This window comes from Pararge aegeria, chromosome 7 (assembly GCF_905163445.1).
Source record: "Pararge aegeria chromosome 7, ilParAegt1.1, whole genome shotgun sequence".
NCBI classification, from domain to species: Eukaryota; Metazoa; Arthropoda; class Insecta; order Lepidoptera; family Nymphalidae; genus Pararge; species Pararge aegeria.
Window position 1 is genome coordinate 10,721,823 of NC_053186.1, and position 23,680 is coordinate 10,745,502.

The 23,680-nt window shown below is 36.0% G+C and overlaps 1 protein-coding gene across 1 annotated transcript; it reads left to right on the forward strand.

The window, feature by feature from the left end:
• The first annotated feature begins 482 nt into the window (after nucleotides 1–482).
• On the forward strand, nucleotides 483–21,324 carry LOC120625081 (ankyrin repeat and LEM domain-containing protein 2 homolog). The gene is made up of 14 exons (XM_039892003.1): nucleotides 483–643; nucleotides 737–986; nucleotides 3,469–3,624; nucleotides 5,820–5,983; nucleotides 8,659–8,799; nucleotides 10,049–10,222; nucleotides 10,710–10,862; nucleotides 12,049–12,218; nucleotides 12,318–13,369; nucleotides 15,125–15,246; nucleotides 16,288–16,433; nucleotides 16,948–17,079; nucleotides 17,828–17,990; nucleotides 18,670–21,324. The coding sequence occupies exons 1-14, from the start codon at nucleotides 623–625 to the stop codon at nucleotides 18,760–18,762; spliced, it is 2,937 nt and encodes a 978-aa protein (XP_039747937.1). The 5' UTR covers nucleotides 483–622; the 3' UTR covers nucleotides 18,763–21,324.
• Nucleotides 21,325–23,680: the final 2,356 nt, after the last annotated feature.

A 23,680-nucleotide genomic window follows, 5' to 3' on the forward strand; every position in this document is an offset into this window, starting at 1 on the left:
TAGCTATTAAGGGGATGTAAGTAATGCAATTTTTCTTAAATTTTGAAGTTTATTATTATTTAAATATAACTATTCTACGCTTGCCCGCCCGTGCTATTAAGTTTCGCTAGGCGTTCTGACTGCATTTCTTGTAAGTGCAATTGAAAGGTCACAGCGTGATATTAAAAAAGCTTATAGCCTGACAAGAATTGGGCTATCGAATGCAAAAGAAAAACCTAATCCCACTATTCGTTCAAACCTAATTATTATTATTCTATCATGTAATATTTTTTAACAATGCTTAAGAATAAATTAAAAAACACTATTAAAAATTTATAAAAAATTATTATTATTATTACAGGGTGTAAGATGAAGCCACCCCTGAGACCTGTGGACCCTTTAGTGGGCCAGTTTTATTTTAAATTGGTTAGAAAAGAAAAGTATTGTCTATGCAAATCAGACGTCAGTCAAATTTTCTCTATGGCAATTGAAAACGTCATCCGCGTCACAGCATCGTACGATTTGTATTTTTTCAATTTTCGGTTTGAAACATCTTGAATATAATATTATTGTGATTCTAAATAGTGCAAAATGTTTTAAAACAAAGGCGAATGTATTATATGCAGGTCATTAACATGTTTTTATGACATCTTTTAAATTAAAGGTGAGTGTAAAGTTTTAAAGTATAAATAAACGCTGCTATCTGTTTGCGTCACAACTCACAACAAAACAGTAATTTTTTGTTTATTATTCTCAGCTACGAGACGAAATGTCGAAGGCCGTGGTAATACCAGAGCGCAACACAGACATTGGGGGCATTAGGGAAGAGATCAGTATTTCTCCAAGCGACAAGAAAGATGGCGCGATTGGTTTGCTGAGTAGATTTTTGGGCTTTGATCCACTTGGGAGGAAACAAAGTTCGCAGCGTAGTCCCACTTCTACAGAGCCGCCGGCGACTTACTATGGAGTTTATATACCTTGCGAGTTTAAGAAAGGACCAGATGAAGGTATGTAAACAAAGCATTTCTCATATCACTTATCAGCCTATCATAACATTTTTATCTTTTTGAATTTGGGTCAGTGTGTTATTATTTATAGTTTATATCTTGGATTACTGACTATTCTTATCTTGTTTAGATTTTTAATGATTGGTTGTATTTTATATGCATAAATATATTTAAATTTTTCTACATCACCTTAAAATTCAGCTTAAAATGATAACTGTACAAGTCGTGTCCATTTGGAACAGTTCTAAGGATGCTGGCTGCATTTCTAAACTTAACATTCCTTTCCTCATGACTGTAGTACCTACCTTTCTTTTTGTCAATTTAGTGTAGTGTAATATCCCTTAAAGTATGTAATGATGCACGAGTGTGCTGGATACCTAGGCTGCAGCATCAGACAAAGAATTCTATAATCTTGCATAGTGATAAAGCATCCAAGGGTGTATATAATTTAAGGACATAGGTATGTGTTTGAAATTAAAGTCCAATGCATTATATTACATGTCTTAGAATTCTGTTGCAGCTAAAAAACAGCCATGATCTTGATGGCTGAACATATTTCGATAAAACATGTCTTAGAAAGAAAACTAATAATAATGAAAACCTACATTTCAAGAAAATATCCATACCCAAATTGGTTGTTAAGTACATAATGTAATTAAAATTACATAACCCAAAGATCTTCCTATCAAAAGGCTAGATAAATATAAAAGATATGTGCACTGCAACACTTATTAGATTTAACCATATCTGCTGAGATTCCCAACCTTGATGTTGTCTTTTTTTTTATTCCTCTATTAGTTACTGATAGTAAGTCATACATATTAAAGCCATATTTCTTATCAATTTAGGAACATTGTACCAGAATGTTCCATAGAAATTGTCATGTCAAACATTGTCTTTCAGATAGGAGGCACATGTGTCCATGCATATTGCATCATATAAATGATTATATTGATTAGTACAGTTCTAATGCTTACCATGTATGCAATACATATTACATACATTGCAAATCAATCTGAAATGAATATGCACAGTCATCAAACCCTTCATGGAATTGCCTGGAAACAGTTTTGTATGTTGGTTACTTAGTAAAATATTTCTGCTTTCAAAATCTGATATGATAAATCAAAGTATTTCAGCACAACAGGAATCTAAATGTAATGTATTGCTAACAAAATAAACAAATCAGTTTCCTCATTGCTACTTCCTTTGTTGGCATTTAACACTTCAGTGCCCATATACAGGAAGGTCAAAAGGAAGTCAATAATGTATATTGTCATCAATAGACCCATTCCATATGAGAATACTATAACCCCATAATGCCATATCTAATGTTTTTTTTTTTTTTTTTTTATTCTTTATTTATTCGGGACTTTTCTTAACAATAAGAATGTCAGCCCCATCGTTCCCTTTACAAAAATTTATACTTCCTTTCTCTTATCTTAACTTAAAATCTAATAGAATTCTGGCTACCTCTGAATAAGGTGCCGCCAGGATACTTTGCCAAATCCCCACATCATGAAGATTTATTTTAAATTTACATATTAATTGGTCCCTCATTGGCCTATATATCTAATGTTAAATTACTAATTATATATATGAGATAAGAAGGATATAAACATGTGTCTAAAGTTTGAAAATGTTTATCCGTAATTTGGCTGATTTAATTCTTTATTGTTACTGATAAAATTTGATTGATTAATTTTAAATAAAAAAATAATTTTCTCTGGAAAAAGGTAATTATATAAAAGAAAATATATGTATTAAATGACTAACCTTTTGTTTCTTATCTTTAAAAGGGCAGTGACACACTAACAGACAGAAAAAAAAGTGAGAATACTGTAGTATTATAATAGCTGGTTATTGTTTTAGCTGTTGACCGCGTTCTGCTCCCACGTTTTACGCTTTAAGCCTTTCCTTGGCCAAAAAGTGGAAAATGATGCTCTGTCTTTCAGATATGCCAAAACCAAATTTTGTACTTTATTAAGTAAAGCCATGAAGGAAGGACAAACAAACAAACACCCTTGCACATTAAAATATTAGTAAGGATTAAGACATCATGTTAGTTTAGAGATTTTTTTTTTTAAATAAAGTAGAAAATAAATGAGCTATAAATGAGCCATCTATAATTTTTTTAAGATTGTACTAGTTTGCTGCATATCCTAGCTGACATGAGAACATGAATTCAATAATCTTGCATAGTGATACACCATGTTGGAAAATAAATTCAAATGCATTATGTTTCTAACCTTAACCCTATCCCAGCTAATAGAAAAGCCAATGAACTTTAAATGGTTGAACCAATTTTGACCAAAACATTTCTAAGAACAGCTCCTGGGAAACCTGCATTTAAATAAAATAATTGCACTCAAATTGGTTCACCTGTTAAAGAACACACACAGTGCTAACACCCAGCTTTCAAACTTACAACATCCTACTAATAATAATTTATATAATAAATTAATAATAATTTCTATTACAGAAGCCCTGCACGTTTACGAAAAAAAAGAACAGGCATTGGAGTTGGTACGCAGAAACAAGGCAGCAAGGTTTAAAGCTTTCCGGAAACATCAAGATGCTGTGTCATTTGCTCTCAGAGGGGCTGAACCTGTTGAATCTCATGAAGGAAATGGAAACTGTATGTAATTGCTTTTCATATTTAAATTACTAGTCAGTTTATTTGAAATTAAAAGTGACTGATTAACTTTGCAAAAATAACTTAGGTACTACAAATGTACTATCCAAAAATTTACTCATGGGCATAATACTGAAAGAATTGGTAGTGTAATAATTATATAATTATCGATTACTTATTATTATTTTATTGTTGTTTTGTATATCATCATGATCATCACCTAAGTGACTTTACTGGCGAACTTTGTACCGCCTTTGATGATGACAGAATGACTGAGCAACATTGTTATGCGAAAATAAAATAGTCATTTTAAATATTTTTCTTGCAATTTTTCCATATTTTCTCATCTCATCTCATATTGACACCTCTTTAATCACATTTTGGAAAGAAATAGTTTGCTTAAATTTGAGTTACATCATCATGTTTCATAATAAAAATCTAATTTACTGATATTAAGCAGTGGCAACTTGATCTAGCTAAACTATAGTACATTCATAAATACAAACACTTGTAAACCTAACTAATATTAAATGAACTTAAAGATAGGTGAGACTATATTATATCTTCATAATTTGACCTTTCGTAAGACTCATTTCAAATTAATCCTTGTTATTATATAGACAGTCAGGCTGCTTTGTGTGATGAAAAAGCACTGTCATACAAAAAAACAAACATTTGAAAATAACATTTGGGTTTTAGCATACATGATACAGTTAATTGATAAACAATAAACAAATGTTATGTGGCTTATTTGCTGCAATGTAAGTCAAAATAAACTATTTTGTTAGAAATAATGTTGACCCAAGTTAGTAACTGACTTGGGAGGCTCCTATTTGACCTCACGGAAATAAGGTTTAAATATAAATTAAATGGTGCAACAGCAAAATAAATTAATTGTTTACTAGAAAAATACATCAAAAGATTCTTGCACCGGGTTTAGTTAAGAATGTATCATCACCATTGTCTCGCTACAATGTCAACATTTATATGTACACATTAAAAGTACCTCCTAAAGGCTTAGGGAAAGAGAGAATCTTCCCCCTCAAACTAAAAAAAAAAAATTAAGCTACCTTCAGGCATTTTCGCCATCCCCAATTAGTATTGCTTGATTCCAGTCAATGTCCCATCATTATTTTCAAAAGCTTATACTGACTATAGACGGTAGTATAAAAAGTACGCTGAAAAACTGCTATACCGATTTAGATGTGACTTTTGCATTGCGTAGGTACCTTAAGCAGATTCTTAGATTAAATGTATATGTTGGAAGATTACAGATGGTTACCAGGAGCGCTGAGTATTGTTATTCTTGTAGGATTAAAGAATATTTTACACATAGTTTTATCGTCCTCAACCTATTGTTCGACTGATGGGCACAGGCATGATATATTTTATAATGTGGGTTGGACGGTTTTTATTATCACTTCATGTTATTGATAAATAAATGACATTGAAGACGTGCTCTCCAGAGTACATCCCTGTGGTGAAAACCATTTTCCTCACTCCAGAATGTTTATGAAAACTTCAATAACGAATAATCACCAGCTCGGGAATCGAATCCTGGATCTTGTGATTCGTAGTTGCCACGCTATTATAGTCTAATAAGAGAAGGCAGTTATAATCAAATAGTCAAAGTTTGTACATTTATGGTAATAAATGTACTAATTACTTACTGATAATGTCCTTCAGCCACTAAGATTATAATTATCTCGTTCGTAATTTATTCCCAATTAGAAGCTCCGTTGGCACTAAACACGAATGTCTATTGTCAACAAGGGGATGTCAATGAACTTAGTTAATTATAAACACGGAATCATCCTTATGTATTGTGTAATGTATGTTACTATTATAATATAGAATAAATAGTATCTTCTTTTGTCAGACTTCGGCCGTTGACGGTTACTGACAATGACGTGCCGTCATGCAATTTAGAATTCCGGTACGATCCCGCGTAGGAATCGATAAGGGGCTATGAGTTTAATAAAACTAGCACTTATAGGTTAGCCCGCTTGCGTGAGATTGCAGTCATTTATTTGCTTATAAATTATAAATGAAACAAATTTTTGATCAAAAGATGCTGTGCAAAATTTCATTGAGCCAGCTAGTGGTTGATCCTGTAGCAAGAAAACAAAGATAAACACATTCGCAGTATTGTAACTAATAAAGCTTAATTTTTATTGTGGAATTTGTTTATGTTTTAGCCTTAATGAGTGAAAAGCCCTACCCCTTCAAAGGGCCATCGCCGCAGGATATGGTGGCGCTCCGCAAGGCTATTGAAGCAGGTCTAGTGAGCACGGTACGGGATCGGATATGGGACAATCCGCGATATCTTGTTAGCAGTGGAAACACGCCGGCTATTGTACAGGTAAACAAACATATTATGTTGAGTTTTTTATATGCGTGAAAAGACTATGAAATTTTACTCGGTTTTATATTCGCCTTTTTTTTAATAACTCGCGTTGTTCGTTGGCTTTTATTATCATTTTTTTTTATTTATAAATCCCGTAGGAACCGTGCGTTTTCCTGGGATAGCAAGTAGCCTATACTATTTCAAAAATGAAATTGATTGGTTGCTTATTTAGGGCGTGAAGTAAAAGCAAACAGACAAACGAACCAGTGGCGTGCATTGCATATATGCAAATAAGCAGTGCATACCCTACCCTCAGGGTCTTAAAGAACCTTCAGATAGGACCATTAAAGTTTTGTAATTAAAAAAACACTAAGTAAAAAATATATGTAAGCGCCATCTAGTAATGAGCGGCCAAACTTCTATGTCAATTGTCGCTAGACAGGCGACAGCGCAACCAGCGCGCGCGAGGCGTATAGCGTACAAAAATCTCATGTTATCGATTGCAGGATAAATCAATTATTATGAATCACTCGACATATGACGCCCTCTACTGTTGCATAGAAATATCAAATAAAATAAGCACGCCCAAAGAAAGAATCGTTCTGCTAGATGTGTGCGTGCAAGTTAGTAGTGTGTGTCGTGTAATGTTATAATCGTGCGCTTGTACTTACAAGATTAGCATCGGTCTTGTGTGAACAGTTTCATTCATAAATTCTTTAAGTATGGGTGTCTATAAGCACTGCTTACGGAAGTGGATAATCAATTACGTGTTTGATTTTTTTATGAAAAGTATTCCAGGAATTATTGGAAAGTGAGAAAGTTAACAATAAATATTGTTTCTATTTATTGTTGTCATATCAAAATAAAATAGCGTTCGTACCCATACTTACAAAAAAATTAAAGACATATTTTGACTAATTTCGATTGCAATATTATCATTAGCATATTCAATCGCCATTATTGTTTACCTTCGAACAATGCTCTATGGCGTTGGTGATAAATAAACGGTTCAAGTGCATAAATTCAGCAGCTTATAAAAGTTTGAGTAGTGATAGTTTAATGTGTTAACGTTATTTTATAGTTTATTCATTCATTTTATAATGAAAGCATATTCGTGCGGTCTTGGTTTGGGTTCAGTGTGCCTGGAAAAAGTACGTAAAATTAGAAATCATTCGCAAAGGAAGGTGTGTACCAATGTTACAAATATCCACAAAAAAAGGTGATAAAGTAACACGTATGTTTAATAATAAATATTACGAAAACTATTCTTGACTAAGCGGCTTTGTACACACCAATCGATTATTTTGCTTTCCTTTTGTTTTATTGTCCAATATACGTAAAGTGTGGAATGATAAAGGATATTGTGATATTAATAATTTTCATCAAGACGCTAAAAACATATGTTGGAAAAAATATTATCATCATCAGTGTGCTTAGAAAATGCTGCCGAATGGTGTGTCATAATTTTGTGACGTAAATCAGGGTAGGTATGTACTTTTATTCAAGTAGCAGTAGATAGACGATAGTATTAAATCAATCAAAAATATAACTTTCGTAAAGTAATTAGATTATAATCCGACATACCTATCTAAAATATAAATTTTACTTTATGTTTGTGCTGAACACCTTGTGCATACCCTGGGTCCAAGGGCTATGCACGCCACTGAAACGAACTATCTCATTTCTCGTATTAGTAAGGATTAGGGATTGACTAAGCAGATCAACCGACTGATAGTACCTAAGTGAAGAAAACAATTGCTTCAACTATAAACAGAGCAAAGACTTCGCAGGCAGTGGCGTTCATAGAGGGTATGGGCGGGGTATGCATATGATATAAAATAAAGAAAACCTCCAGTAAGAGTTTTAAAAAACTTAAGGATAGGCATTGTAAGAGTTATAAAAAGCCTCCATTTAAGTATTTATAACTCGTACTGGAAATTTCCTTCATTTTGCATCATCTGCATACCCTGTGCATGCCCTCTATGCACGCCACTGTTCGCAGGCTATGCATGAATCTTCGACGTCGTTGTTAAGCCGCATATGCATATAATCACACCGGCTTCCACTCCCTTCAGGCGCAACACAGAAATACGGCGGCAGAAATAATGACGGCATGACGGTAGTATTTCCCTGGTCACACAAAGCTCTACCATTACTGAGTATTTCATATGGGTGAAAAGAGTACGAGTAAGAGAAAGAGTTTTACTCGGTGCTATATTCGCGTAACAGATTAACTGTCAATTTACTCGCTTGCCCGTTAATGCCAGTGATAGTTTCTTAAAACGCACATACCTCCGAACACTTAAAGATGCGTGCCGAGGATCGAATTCCGTCCCCAGATACTGTTACTCAAATATTGCAGGAGACTTTTTTCAAATCGAGAAAAATTTATTGAATTTTGTTAAGCAGGAAATCAGGAAATAGAAAAACTTATTTCGATGTGAAGAACTACATAGATTTCTAATAGTTTAAGTTTATAAAAGAAATTCATTTAGCAGCCCTATAACCAACGTGCATTATGTTTGACGGTTTGTCAACGACTGTGTTACCCGAGCGTGTCTCCACACGCTTGGCGCGGAGGTAGCTCTCCAGCTACCTCTTAACTCGGCGTCATCCGCCAAGTGGCTCGCACGACCGCCTCGTCCGAGCGTGAAGTGCGTGTATAATGGAATGGCATATGTCTGCGATAGGAGGGTTCCCGCTACAACGCCCTGCACGTGGCGGCGAAGGCGATGAACGCCGAGGTGTGCAACTTGCTTCTCACCACGGTGGGCAACCCAGCCTTTGTGCAAACGCTGAGTGGATCCGACGCGGATCCCGAGTTCTGTAAGGTGAGTATCAGCTTTGTGATGGACCGTTTATTAAGTACACACTTTGAGTCACAGAAGGGAAATCCGAAACACGGACCATTTTCTATAAGGACCGTAAAGAGCATAAAATAGCACTAATTTTAATTAAAATAAAATGAGTTTTGTCCGTTTTCACTAAACCTAGGAATTAATGTAATCGAATGACTACTGATTTAGGTGATACCTAGAGAAAAAAACGTATCACGAACTCTTACGTGAGACATCACAAAAGAGTTCGTGAAAGGTTTAATGCGCCCTCCCATTGCAGTTCCAATACAGATGCGTTTAATTTTAAAATGAAAGGACTCGGTGTTGTTTTTTTTTTAAGGGTACATTGTCGGTGTTTCAAGTTTCTTATGATTTTTATTTTTTTGTTTCTTTCAGTTTCTTTCCAAGTTACATTCTATGGTCTTGCACAAATGTCAAAACGGGCCTATTACATTTTTACGACTATAGTACTATTTATTTGTTGCAATACAGCAAATGGTTTTCGCACTGAAATAAACATAAATTGGTAGATTTGAACGATCAGGATTGGTTAGTATAATTTAATGTATGTACTGGACTAGTAAACAACCTGATCTCATACAAACTTCATACATTTTGCACCGACTCCTTTTCCGCCGTAAACGAGCTGCCTAGTGATTTAGCGTTTCGGTACTATACCGCTTAGAAACTGATAAGGGGAATGGTAATATATATTATCTCCGTAACATATTTCTGTCTTTGTGTGTTGCCAGTAATTTATGGCTCTGAACTCTAACTGTGGGTCTCAAAAGAAGGCTTAGGATCAGGGGCGATGGAGAGAGCTATGCTGGGAGTATCTCTACATGATCTACTCCGGAATGAGGAGATCCGTGTTTTTTTTTTATTTGTTTTACCAACAGCTTTACCTTAAAAAAAACAATTTAAACTAGCTCATAAAGTATGAAGACAAAATGTTCAGCTACTTATAGACATTCTTGACTTGACCTATGTCGGTAACCACGACGCCACACCGGTAAACGCAGCGTTGATCGGAGTCGTTGGACACAAGCGGCCCAAAACCTTGGAATTTAAAAATCGCTATGAAAGACCTGTCTTTCGTAGCGATTGGACGTCTATCGGTTCATATGACGATGATATACACATTCTAACAATTCACATTCTAAAAATATAACCGGTCTAACCTTAATTCTAAGTTCTAGAATTAGGGTTAGACCGGTTATATTATTGTATTTCCTTTCTGTAGGAGTTCTCCGGTATCCTGGTGGACAGATACCTCAACACTCCGGACAAGGCGATGAACGAGACCCCATTACACTTCGCGGCGAAATACGGCGCCGAGCAGGTGGTCGACGTGCTGACCTCGTTCCCGCAGTGCAACAAACACGCGAGGAACAAGTACGGGGAAATGGCAAAAGATGTGAGTTGACGCTTATTTACTACTAGTTGTTGCCCGCGACTCCCTCCGCGTTTATGGAATAGAATAAGAGTACTTTATTGCAACTAAGCACAAAGAAAACAATAGTAGTAACAAGTAATAGTACTTAGTGCTAGGGTGCAAGGCAGCCTTATCGCTAAAAGTGATCAACTTTCTTTCAAGGCAACTTGAGCGTGCAAAGCCAAGAAAAAGGTGGAAATAGGACGCATAAAGTATGTGAAAAATTTAATAAACTTACATGAACAAACATACTATATTTACATAATATAGTTATTTGCCAAAAATACCGGTATAAACGTACAATACACTAGAATAGATATTTATGCTATCATAAACATAAACAATACTCAATTACATTGATAAGTAATCATTTTTTAACCAATGTGTGAACAAGTGAATAGGTTCGGAGTTACGAATTTCCCGTTTCCAAATTGCCCGTTTTTTTATATATTATATTTTTATCCTCCAGATAATCTGTAGCCGATCATCAGCCTCGTCCCCGGATACAATCCGGCGTATAGCAGCGATGCTGCAGGAACGCTTCTACGTGCCGGTGCTTCATATCGAAGATGACAGCGAGGCGCCCACTATAGGCTGGCCCTTCACACCCACTAAGCCGCCTGTGAGTTATCAGTAGCCCTCCGCACGCTAGAGTGACTCGACACCCAACCCCAATAGCAAATAAGAGCATGGAAAAGTGAGCTTTATGTCGGACGCATAGAATTAAGAACACACAGAAACCGTGTACAGGACATATATTGAAGCATCAAATACCAACCCACTTTAGTAGTGTTCTTTGAACATGCGGTTACTCACTTGATACTATCATGGGAAACTGGTAAAAAGTTAGTGGCTAACATTCCGCGGGTGTGAAGAGACGTACGCGGGGCGTTTTCACTGGCTTAGGACATACACTGCAAGCAATATTTAATATGCCTAATGGCTAAATGCCTTATTCAGCCATTATTGCATAATAAGCCAAGTATTAGCCATTAACAACCCCATTAGAGGAGAACTTACTTTTCGGATTTATGTGCGTTTTTAATACGAGCAATTTAATTATCACTTGCTTTAATCGGTGAAGGAAAACACCTTGAGGAAACCTGCCTGTCTTGTCCATGACGTTATCGTGCGTGTGAAGTCCACCAATCCGCACTTGGCCAGCGTGGTGGACTGCGGCTTAAACCCTTCTCATTCTTAGAGAAGACCCGTGCTCTGTAGTGGGCCGGTAACGGATTGAAGATGAAGATGAGTGGAGAACTACAGTGCACGAGTCTCCTTTCAGAATGAGAAGCGTTTAGGTCGTAAACCACCATGCTGGCCAAGTTCGGAGCAGTGGACTTCGCACGCCTTTAGGAACGCTTACTCTCAGGCTTGCAGGTTTCCGCGCGATGTGAAATTTGATTGCTTAAATCGCACATAACTTGTCTAAGATGGTAGCGGGCTAACCTGTTAGGGAGTATGGTAAGACAGAGAATTGGTTTCTACGCGACATCGCACCGAAACACTAAATCGCTTAGCGGCACGACTTTGTCGGTAGGGTGGTAACGGCCAAAGCCTTTCACCAGACCAGGCCAGAGAAAATTCAGAAATTATAAATTCCGCGGCCTCCTGAAATAAATGGATACATACTAAAATAATGGATTGAATGAATGTATGACCTAATTCGAAATCGGATTTGGCGGCCGCCCGAAAATTTGGCAAAGCAATTGTTTAATGTTCATGAAACCTTTCATTAACACAAAGGAGTATCAAGTGAAAGAGTTTGCCGAGAAAAACAAAAAGTAAAAATGTCTTGTTTGATTTAGGAACTAAACCAAGACCCCCTATCGCCGCGGTGCGAAATACGCGCTTTCGCCGGGCCAATGGAAGCCAACGACGCGGAATCCTTCCGAAGACGATGGAAAACTCCCCCCAGATCCGCCAGGAACACGTTTAGATTGAAGGAAATGACGAAAGGATTGGAGTCCGTTGGCAGGTAATATTCTTCTTTTCAGAAGAAACATCTACTCCATCGCAGATGTGATAAAGTTCAATGTCTTAACCACGAGTTCATTTTGTCCAATTTTTTTTACAGGAACTTAGCTGAACAAATGAGTGTCGGTTGGAAAGAGTATTGGCCATTTTTAGACACGTTCACGGACCTCCGATCGCCAGAGGGCCTCAAACTTCTAGAGGACTATCTCAAGGCTAAATACGAAACCGCATGCTCCTTCGTATACAGCGATAGCGTGAACAGCACACTGCCCACGCCCGATGACTTGTCCATCTCAAGAATTAGCTTAGGAAACATATCTCATAACAGTCCAACCGCAGAGCAGATTTTGAGTCCAATTTCAGAACTGTGCGTCGCAATGAAGACTTGTAAAATAACTGACAGACCCCCGCATTGGGGGAAAACCGACCCGATCAGACAACGTCTGTGCAGACAGCCCAACCCAAAACCAATAGTGACCAATGGAGAGTCAACGCCGACGTCCAACCACACAGTTAGCCAATTGCTATGCATAGAACGGACGTGTCAAGTGTTCGCTAAAAGAATTGCGGACGCACTAACGTTTTCTCTAACATCGGAGCCGGAAGTAGCTGGGGAATCCTTGAAATCTGAAGCGAAACACTTGCAACATACAATCTATACGTACATGGACGACGAGAGGTTCCAGGAAATAGACTTCGCGTTAATACATTCGCGATTAGCACAACTAGTTGTGTACAAGCTGAAAGACCAAACTAAAGACTTGGACGATATAAATAATCTCGTAGAATTTCTTGTCAAACTCCGCTGTCCGAACGACGATATATTCAGTTCCGACGAGGAGAGGAAGCCATTTTCATATAGGACGAATAGGGTTAAGATAAACAACGTTATAGATAGCCATGTTAGATGTTTAGCTAGTTTCCTCTGCGAGGAGTTGACGGAATGTGACGAGACGAAGGGACCAGCGGTTTCCGAGTTTAATTGCGGGGAGATTTGGGAGAAGGCCGCGAAGTGCAGGTGCGACTGGAAGATAGAGTTTTACGAGAGGAACAGTAAAAAGAACGCGTCTTTCAGGAAGAACAGATCGATATTGTCCACGAGCCCGAAAAGTGACAGTTTTATTAAAAGGCTTACGTTTGATCATGATATTGGTAAGTTTATCTACTCTTTGGTAGTATACAGCGGTGAGCACTGTGGTTTTAAGTTAGGTTAGTTAGGAATTAATAATTTCTGAATTTTCTCTTGTCTGGTCTGGTGGGAGACTTTGGCCGTGGCTAGTCGCCACCCTATCGAAAAAGACGTGCCGCTAAGCGATTTAGCGTTCCGGTACGATGTCGCGTAAAAACCGATTAGGAGTATGGGTTAAAATACTCGTAACTACCACACTCTCTAAATGGTTAGCCCGCTACTATCTTAATCTGTATCATCACTTACCACCAGGTAAGATTGCAGTCAAGGGCTAACTTGTAGCAGAATAAAACAAATACCTCAATGTTTGCCTCGTGTTAAGTTTGCAGCTTCCCTGTTTCACCGAACAAACCGAATTTGTTATGAATGAGTATTTTTTACCTATTATCTGTCTAATACTGTTGACGGCCGATTGGCGCAGTTTGCAGCGACCCTGCTTTCTGAGTCCAAGGCCGCGGGTACAATTCCCGCTACTGGACAATAATTGTGTGATGAGCATGAATGTTTTTCAGCAGTGTCTGGGAGTTTATATATATAATCTAAGTATTTATGTATATTATTCATAAAAAGTATTCATCAGTCATGTTAGTACCCATAACACTTAGCTTAGTTTTGGGCTAGATTATAATTGTCGTAATATTTATTTCTTATTTATTAAAAAAAAAACTGGTATTAACCTCGTGCCTCGGAAATCAGACTAGACAATTTCAGTAGTAGTACAGTTTTTTTGTGACGAGCTTGTTTGGGCCAGGTGCATAACTACTACCGTGCTTTTTACTCCCGCCAAGCAGTTTTGCTGTGTTCCGGTATAAAGGGCATGGTTGCAGTTGTCCTACGCCTTAGGTTGAAGGGGATGAACTTTAGAGATCGTGTTCTTTGCAGCGAGGTGTTGCTTTTTATGAATGCGGTGGTTTCCCATTTACTAAAAAAGGAAAAACGTTGTAAAATCATGAAAATCAGGCTTAATTTGCTATACCTACTCCGCGTTGGGCCCCATAAGAAGGCTCAGAGTCACTCAGCGGGCGATGTAGCTATGCTCTATCTCTACGCTATCTCTACGAGATTCGTAGAAGGACCAGAGTTACCGACATAGCTCAACGAGTCGCGAAGCTGAAGTGGCAATGGGCCGGGCACATAGTTCGGAGAAAAGATGGACATTGGGGTCCCAAGGTGCTGGAATGGCAGCTCCGCACTGGTGGACGGACGACATTAGGCGCGTCGCACGTAGCCGCTGGATCCAAGCGGCACAGAACCGTGGAATTTTGAAATCCCTACAAAAGGCCTATGTCCGGCAGTGGACGTCTATCGGTTGATATGATGATGATGATGACTCCGCGAAAAGCAGCAGAATCTGTATGGTGTAATTTATAATCCGTATACTCCACACCAAACTGATCTTCGGCAATGTACCCGTTTCGCTCCGAAAGCGGAGCATCCTCGGGAGATGTTGACTTTACAATGGATAATTGTTAAGTTGTTGTGAATTAAAGTAACGCCTACTTCTATCCGATAGTGGTAAAAATCGTTACTATTAAACCTTATATGCAGTTCTAAATCCGTCTCTCTTAGAAGAATAGTGCTAGCTCGGTGGGACATTAACAAACTGATGGTGATCTCTTATGGAAGAACTGCCTTAAAAACATAGCCAATGCCAATTAAGTAATTACGCGAAAAATTACACTTTGTGACTCGAAATATAACATAAATTCGTTTTGTAGGTGACGGCAAATTGCAGCACAACGATACAGAAAAGCCTGCGAGTGTCAACTCCCCCGCGGGGGACAGCGCTCCGACAGTATTCAGTGTCGACGTCGCCAAGTGTCAAGTTATGGAGGCGGAGGTATTTGCACAGATAAAATAATTACATTTACAAACTACAGAAAATAGTCCTGACAGGGGTCTGACACCACTTTTGAAATGAACGACCGATTGCAGTGGGCAGCGACTCTGCTTTCTGAGTCTATGGCCGTGGGTTCGATTCCCTAAACTGGACAATGTTTGTGTGATGGATATGAATGTTTTTCAGTGGCTGGGTGTTTATCTATATATTATAAGTATTTATGTATATTATTCATAAAATTATTCATCAGTTGTTTACTGTCGTAGTATATTTGTTTATTTATTTAAGCAATATTTATTTTAGTTATATTGCTTAAATAAATTAGGAATATTACTTTACAGGCTTTAGAGATACATTATTTACTGTCTCTGAGACTTACCTGTAAAACCGAATCGCTACTTATTGAGTAAACTACCGCCAAAGTTTTTACTAAAATAAAACAGATACAGTCCTAACATCGCATGCAAAATTAAAATCAAGTGACTCCTGGTAGGTAAATCAAGTGATTAGGTACGCGTCACGTAGAGTAGGTACTATGCTCATGGTTGTCATAAGTAAACACTTAAAGCTTCATTTGATTTACTATTTTTACAAGTACTTATAAGTATTTAATCATAGAGAATCAGGGTGATTCTGTATGAAATATACTTAAAATATACTTATGCACCCTTCAACAGTTTTTCTTAATTTACGCGTTGTAAAAACTGACTTATAAGTTATGTATAAAGAATACATGCCCTGCGCTTTGATGGATGGAACACGTGCGGACAATCAACTCTGTGAACGTTCAATTACAAACCAGTTAATGTTATTCTATTTCCATTAACCGTTCATAGTGTGTACCCTAACCATATAATGCAACTGCATGCAGCTTATCTTGACTTCTACTGGGCTGCTTGGTGAAATGGCATTTTGGAGAAAATGTTGAAAGACCATTTTGTTTATTAGCCATTATAAACAAAATGATCTAATCTTATCACAGGACTTTAATCTAAGTAGTGTTCGTTAACAATGTATTCCATATTATAAACTGTTCTTTAGATATCTGATGACGAGTCGGTGGCGTCCTGCCAGTCGGAAGGCGAAGAATCGTACCAGACTGCATCAGAAGATCCTTCGAGAGATTCCGATGCGGAAATGATGCAGGATGCCAGTGATCGTGCACTGACTGAACCTTTTATATACGGGTGAGTGACTTTCATCTTAAGTATTTTATTATCAAAAGATGGTTTTATGATCTGATGCCTTCTATTCTAAGTAGAACTGGAGTGGTGGATTTTTGGTAGATAAATAAAAATAAGCTACAAAAAAGGGACAAAACAATTATCTGGTTTCTGATTTCCCACATATCCCAAACATATAATAATAATTATTTATTTTTCTAAAAAAACAATGTAAACAGGTAACCAAAGCTTAACTATAAAATAACCTAGAGGCCCTGATAACTAAACTGAGTATAAACTCGTATGAAAGTTATCAGTGTCATCATATATACAACAATTGCTTGTTTAAAGGTATTTGGTTTTATAACTAAATGCATTGTTATGTTGCGGAGAACTTATGGAGAATCTATACTAAGTACTAGACGCCCTGGTGAACTTGGTTACCAAAAGCATTACTTTCGGTACTTGCGGTATTTGAAGCTGGTCAAAATCCTAATAATAAATAAAAGATATAGCTATTTCTTTATTATTGTTTCAGTGAGGAACCCACTAAAATGGATCGCTTGGTTTTCGACGCGATATCGGAATGTCGGATCACGCCTGACGTCTTCCCGAACATATTCCGCTGGCGACACACCGTTTCACTTTATCCGCCTTCCGAAAGAGACCGGTAAATCCATACAATAATCTTAAATCATACAAATAACATTTTGCCTAATGTAGACTATTAAAAAAGAATAGGCCGTTTTCAAATCCCAGTACCTGTAACTTTTCTAAATTAGATATAAGACTAATAAAATTGTATTTTTCTGGTTAACTATGCTAGTCATACATATTTTTATTTGTTAATTAATTGATAGCCCCTTTTTTAAGGAGCCTAATTGTCATTAACGCTAAGATCCTTAGGAAGCAAGCAAAACAAAAGGAAAAAAATCGAAAAGAAGGATCAGCGCAAACGACTGACGAAGTCATAGCGCGGATGGGCGAGGTGACACGGTGGGTCGGGGTAAACTGTGTAAAATAACGCATGAACATTTGTATGGAAATAATGGCTTGGAAATAGAATGGAGAGTTTTACGCAGACAAGGTCGAGGACAGCCGCTATTTCGCTTTAACTAAAGTAACAGCATGTTTTGGAGGATGCGTGCATACATATAAGAAATACATATATTTAAATTATACAATATAATTTCAAAGGCAAATGGACCTTATAACATTCTTATTAGTGTCACATATTCTGTACTACTACTACAAACATACGCCATAAGCACTTGCTATAGAAGTTTGGATGAATATGACCACTAAACTGAGTTTTTTTTAGCACAATTTATGGTCAAACACGCTTGGTTATACGAAGCATTAAGTTTACACATATTTAGTAGAACTTTCTGCATTTTTTTTTATTTGCTTGATTCTAGGTGGCGAATACCAGCTAGTCTAGACGAAAGCACAACCTCCTGTGTATCATGGTCCGTGGGGGAAAGTCCCCGCGTGTGCAGAATCAGAAGTCGATGCAGCACGCCGCAAAAAGACTTACGAGACGTGCGAGACTCGCGGACTGACAGAACTCTACCCCTGCAGGTATGTTCTATAAATCAATCCTTTTTGTACTGGTATGTGGGCGAAAGTCGCCGCACATACAGTAGTCTTAATTCGGTGAAGATTAATGGGACTGGCGGACTGACTGGACTTTATCTCTGCGGGTATTTATTACTAGTCCTTTTGGTGTCGTGAGCCCCATAGTGTTATATTAAATAATATTAGGGGTCCATAAATTACTTGAGATGTTTTTTTAAATTTTCTGTCCCTCCCTACTACCCTGGTGAGATGTCGTGAGATTTTTTTAAACCCCCTCCCCATCCTCCAATCTCACGTGAGATTTTGCAAAATGTGGGATTCTTACGTAAACGCGTAAGAAGAAAAAACAAAATTCTACGTGCTTTAACTTACGACTAGTTAATTCTAGTAATCAAAATTGCCGAGAGTATAATTTTAAGTGTGATAAAATTTAACAAAAAAAATTCGTGATATTTGCCGAGGCCACCCCTCTCTGCAACGTAAGATTAGATGAGATATGACTCCCTCCCCCCCTTAAACATCTATGTGTTTAAGGGGTTATGTGTTTATAAACGACATATTTCATAAGGCTACATTTCAGTGATTTTACTAATCCATGTAAGGAGAGTGACTATTGTATTTCATTTATATGGTGAACCATGGATATTATTTTTACTATACGTTCATTACTATCATTTTTCAGGTGTCAAATTGGCTCCGAGTGACGGGTCCAAATTCGCCGCGCTCCGCGTTAGCAGCTAAAAATGTTAAACACAACGTTAGTTTCGGTTTTTAAATTTGGTTTTTAATGTGACATTTATGAAAAATAATTATAACTATCGTATGTTAGAACAGCCTTTTCACATTATAGGTTCCTTTTAAATTGTCTGTGACGATATGGAATTAAGACTTCAAAGATATTCTACTAATGCATTGTATTAAGTTTGAGACAAAATGTCAACTGGCATAGACTTTCAAAACGCATTTTGAAATTATAATTTGATTAAAAAATACAATTAATCACCAATTGACAACAGCTGCAAGGAAAGTTACTGACTAGAGTGACAGTGCATTCTGTAAGTTTTTATAAAACGTAATGAAAAAAAAATCCTCTTAAAATTCTGCTCAACAATTAAAAAAAAAATCAACAAAAACACTATCCGGTGATACTTTCATTTAGAAATGTGAATACTTTAATGTCAAATGGGCACGCTCAAGCGATATGACTAGATAAGACTATAGTATCTTAAAGGTGTTCCTATTCCATAGCCATTCACAAGGTTTCATGGAAACAAATGTCACATTCTGTAATTTTGTATTGACAAAGTAATGTCATAACTTGACATTTAATTACAAATATCGCAGATTAACGTTTCGTTTTACGCTTGGTTTCTATGACATGGTAGTTGGCACACAAAAAGAAGAAATATGAATAAAAATATTAATATATGTATATATATACATATAATATTCATTTTATGTATATATATGTATATATCTTAATATTTTTATTCATAATGATAATGTGAAAAGGTTGTTAGGAATCACAAAATTGAATTAAATGTGAATCAGGTATTTTAAGTTTTTCGTATATATAGTTAAAATTGCAAGGACTTCCCCCTAGTCTTATGTTTAGTTTTTTGTTTTCTTAAACACAAAAGGGCATTGATTTCTTAACGTTAACTTGGACATCTTTTTTTTACGTACTGTCAATGTGAACGTTACTAATTGTTACCAAGTGAAGTGACTATTGGAATTTAATAAGGAAAAAGTTCACATAATACAACATTTGTAGAGTCTATTGGAACAGAGTAAAATTGAACTTGTCAAACTTGATTATTTATATTTAGTTAGCGCACAAAAAACAACAGTAGTATTTACGACTATAAAACCAGTCGTATTAAGTCTATTTTACTCTAACGTCATAGTGAGCTTACAAACCTTAAAGTAAGGCCTTACTTTAACGAGCCAAGATAGTGCTGCGGTCAAAGTCATCAAATTTAATTTTAATTAATAACGAGTGCAGTGATGGGTAGGATTCGAACGGGTGCCGAGTTCAAATCCCAAAAAAAATCGTAGTTTCCGTTATCTATCATCGTAAAGGACCATTACTTTAGGGCTAAACTCTTATAGAAAATTTATATTATTTGTATGATGTGCCTTTATGACAAAGCTTTAGGGGTATTGATTTTGATGACATAATATATATGATACTTACATTATTCTTGTCAAATTGAAAATTGTCTAAAATATCTTAAGGCCATTCGTAATTTTACTATTAATTGGATCCTATGAATTATCTAATATGATTGGGTGCTATTGTATAACCGTATTAATTATTAGATGTGAAATAGAATTGAATCCATCAACAAGAAATGTGTACGAAGCCTAAAATATAAACAGGCAATAGATGGTGATTTTTTTAGTATCATGTAGATTTCAAATTATTTAACTAAACTTATTTGGGAAGACTATAAATTTACCATCTTTTGATCTATTAATTGTGAAAATTTATAACTTAATTTAGCGCCGAAATTTGATTTAGATTAACTTCAATCGTCAAACGACGCCAATGTCTATTACAATGTATGTGGCGTATGTTTTTCATTAACAAGAAAATTGGTACACCTTTAAGACCCCCCAAATTATAAAGAGACCTTTTAGTTTATACTTTGTTAACAGTAAAATGGTATAGGGGCTCAGTTTCGAAACGCATTTGCAATCACAATCACCTTGCATAATTTTTGTAAACGATGATTGCGACTGATCTAAATTATTTTCATTGAATGTTTGAATTGTTACTTTCTTAAGTTGACCAAAGCTTTGCTGTTTGCAATAGCGTAGCTTTTTTTTAATTACATTTAAAGAATAATAAATAATTGTTTTAATGTATATTGACATTATATTTTGTGTTTTTGGTAAATTTTATAATATCGTAATATTTTGTTTGTAAATCTAGGTCCTCATTCTTTGTGACATTGGAATTTTAATTACGTGCGAAAATTATTTTGCGACGTCAATTTGGAAAGCTTATACAAGTTTGTTATTTTTATTGAACCTTTGGAAGTAGATCGAAACCGCAATGTTTCCTACAAGATGGCGCTAAAAGTAGCATTGACTGAGAAAAATACAATATCTTAGTTTGAGCATTTAAGCACAAAGCACTCAGGCGAGGATAGCCAATAAACAAGGGGTCAAATCTCGTCGAATGTAAGAAAATATTTGTTGTGTTATAAAAATAATGTATGTAAGTTTGGCCTCGCATATTGTAGTTACTATTTGAATGTCGTAACGGATGAGGGCTGGTGATAAAATATGACAGTGCATTGTTAGATATTAATAAAACGCGTTAAACGTGTCTATAACCTATTTTTTTTAACTCTTCTTTTAAGGATCTTTCTCAGTACTTAATGAATTTTTTTTTTTAAATATACTTTAAACTAAAAAATGTGAATTAAAAAAAAAAATTGGAACATACTAAAGCAACGAAAAGATTGTGGACATAATAAGAAAAGTTAGAAAAAATGGACTGTATTAATTTTGATGATGAGGTTCTCGCACACAAAGCTGGACAGCACCGCAACTAACGATAAAAAAAATAATGATCAATAAAGAGTTTACTAGAACGAATAAAAATGGTATTGCAAAACGGCCTTTTTTGTATGACGCTGGGGAATGCGTTTGCGTTTCCCTTTTCTTTCCGGAAACAGCGCAGCCAGAGCTGTTGCTGGAGGGGTATTTGGGAATCGCCGGCCGAAATGCAGACAGAATACTTAACAAAACCCCAGGAACCCAGGATTGTTCCTGAGTATAGCCGTCCGCGACGTTGCGATGCGGCCTGCTCTAATGTGCGGGAGACTTTATTCTGCATGCGATTTGTAGTAACGCTAGTAAATATTTTTTTTTTGTATTTCAAATATTAATTTTGCACTTATATTAATTTTTTTTTTCAAAATACAATTTTTAAAATGTGATAAAACAGCTTAATAAATAAAAATAATATTTTTTATTAAAAAATAATATAATAGATGGAAATACCAATTCGAGATAATATATAAATTAATATAAATTTAACAGTGAATACTACTTTATCATCACAAATTACTATAATAGTTAGAAATACTAATAACCCAAGCTTTGAGTTTGCATGAGATGATTCTTATGACTCCAAATGTTTGAGGTAGTAAGTGTAGCAATTGAATTTTGGGCAATCAGACATGTTCGCATAATTTTTTCACAACCCCAAAACAGTTATGGTAGAAACGCCCTTCTCAACGTTACGCCACGGGTGTTAAGACAAAAAAATCGGTAATTTTATTGTGCATACACAATAACGTACTATGGACACAACACTACGTGGTGACACGTTGGGTAAGATGTTGAATGTTTTCGCCATAACTAATACTGAAACTAAAATGATAATCTCGTATTTTTTATTACAGTTGAATTTAATTTTTTTTTTGCGATAGATTTAGTTTTGAGCCTGGTATTTACTACGGTGGAGGTCTATAATTTCTGATTTTTTTATCTGCGCTGGTCTAGTTGGGAGGCTTCGGCCGTGACGATGAAGACGTGCCACCAAGCGATTTAGTGTTACGGTACAATGCCGCGTGGAAACCGGTTAGGGGTTTAATATAACTGCTATACCCCTAACAGGAAAGCCCGCTAACATCTTAGACTGCATCATCACAGGTGAGATGGCAGTCAAGGGCTAACTTGTAATGAAATTTAAAATAACTTGTGTCGTAGTAAATACCAGGTTATTTATGTGGTATTGTGTTTAAAATAATTACTGGTTGCATTTTTTATACTGCTATTCCATGTCCTCCATTTTCATGACAATAATTTCCTAGCGCCGACGCATTTAATATTTATTGTTTAATTAAAAATATTCGTTGTCATCAGCAATAAGGTCATATTAGCGAATAGCAGAATCGAAATATTTTAGTTTGCTAAAAATAAATACGCTAGTCTCCAGTACGCTCTTTAAGAATTTTACAAATGAACCTAAACTATTTTTTATTATTTGAATTCAGACCAACGTATGTACAAATAATTATAACAAACTATAACTCATGATTATACCTACTAAAAAACGTAATAAGGTAATTAAAAAAACGAACTTAACCAAGTTTAAATTTATTTAGCGAGAAAAATCAATGGGACCCTATTTCGGAGCATCTGCTATCGAAAAAAAAATCATACAAAACGGCGGAGAAATTTTGTGTATTGTTGTTGTTAACCTTTATTGGTATTCTGTTGATAATAAAATAAAGAAGTGATTGTTAATATGATCTTATGCTCAGAGTTCGCAAATCGCCAAACTTTTAATGGAATGTTGCCGTTATAGAAATACGTTTAAACAATGTTTGTACTTTTATATTTAGTGAGGATAAATGATGTGTACATAATAAAATGAAAATGTATGTTTTATATATTTTAATTCAATTGAACATTACATAAATAAATTATGACTGGTTAATATTTTTTGCGTTTCATTTTCTTCCTACATGCCATTTATTACTAGTTTACAACTTCTAAATATATTTGTGCCCACTGCTGGGCACAGCTAACGTCTTATAGGTCTTATAATGTTGGCGGGCATAACTGATTATATTTATCCATATGTTAGAAATGATTACCAGTACGGCCGGATTAACGTGCTCTCCGTGTATACTATTATTATACAGCTCAAGAGTTTGTATGTTAGTATG

What these genes read in the sequence shown, in the direction of transcription:
- LOC120625081 (XM_039892003.1), top strand. Translation starts at nt 623, where the DNA reads ATGACATCTTTTAAATTAAAG. An exon ending in TCACACCCACTAAGCCGCCT is followed by an intron (nt 10,863 to 12,048) that starts GTGAGTTATCAG and finishes TGTTTGATTTAG; the next exon opens with GAACTAAACCAAGACCCCCT. An exon ending in TACGTTTGATCATGATATTG is followed by an intron (nt 13,370 to 15,124) that starts GTAAGTTTATCT and finishes TTCGTTTTGTAG; the next exon opens with GTGACGGCAAATTGCAGCAC.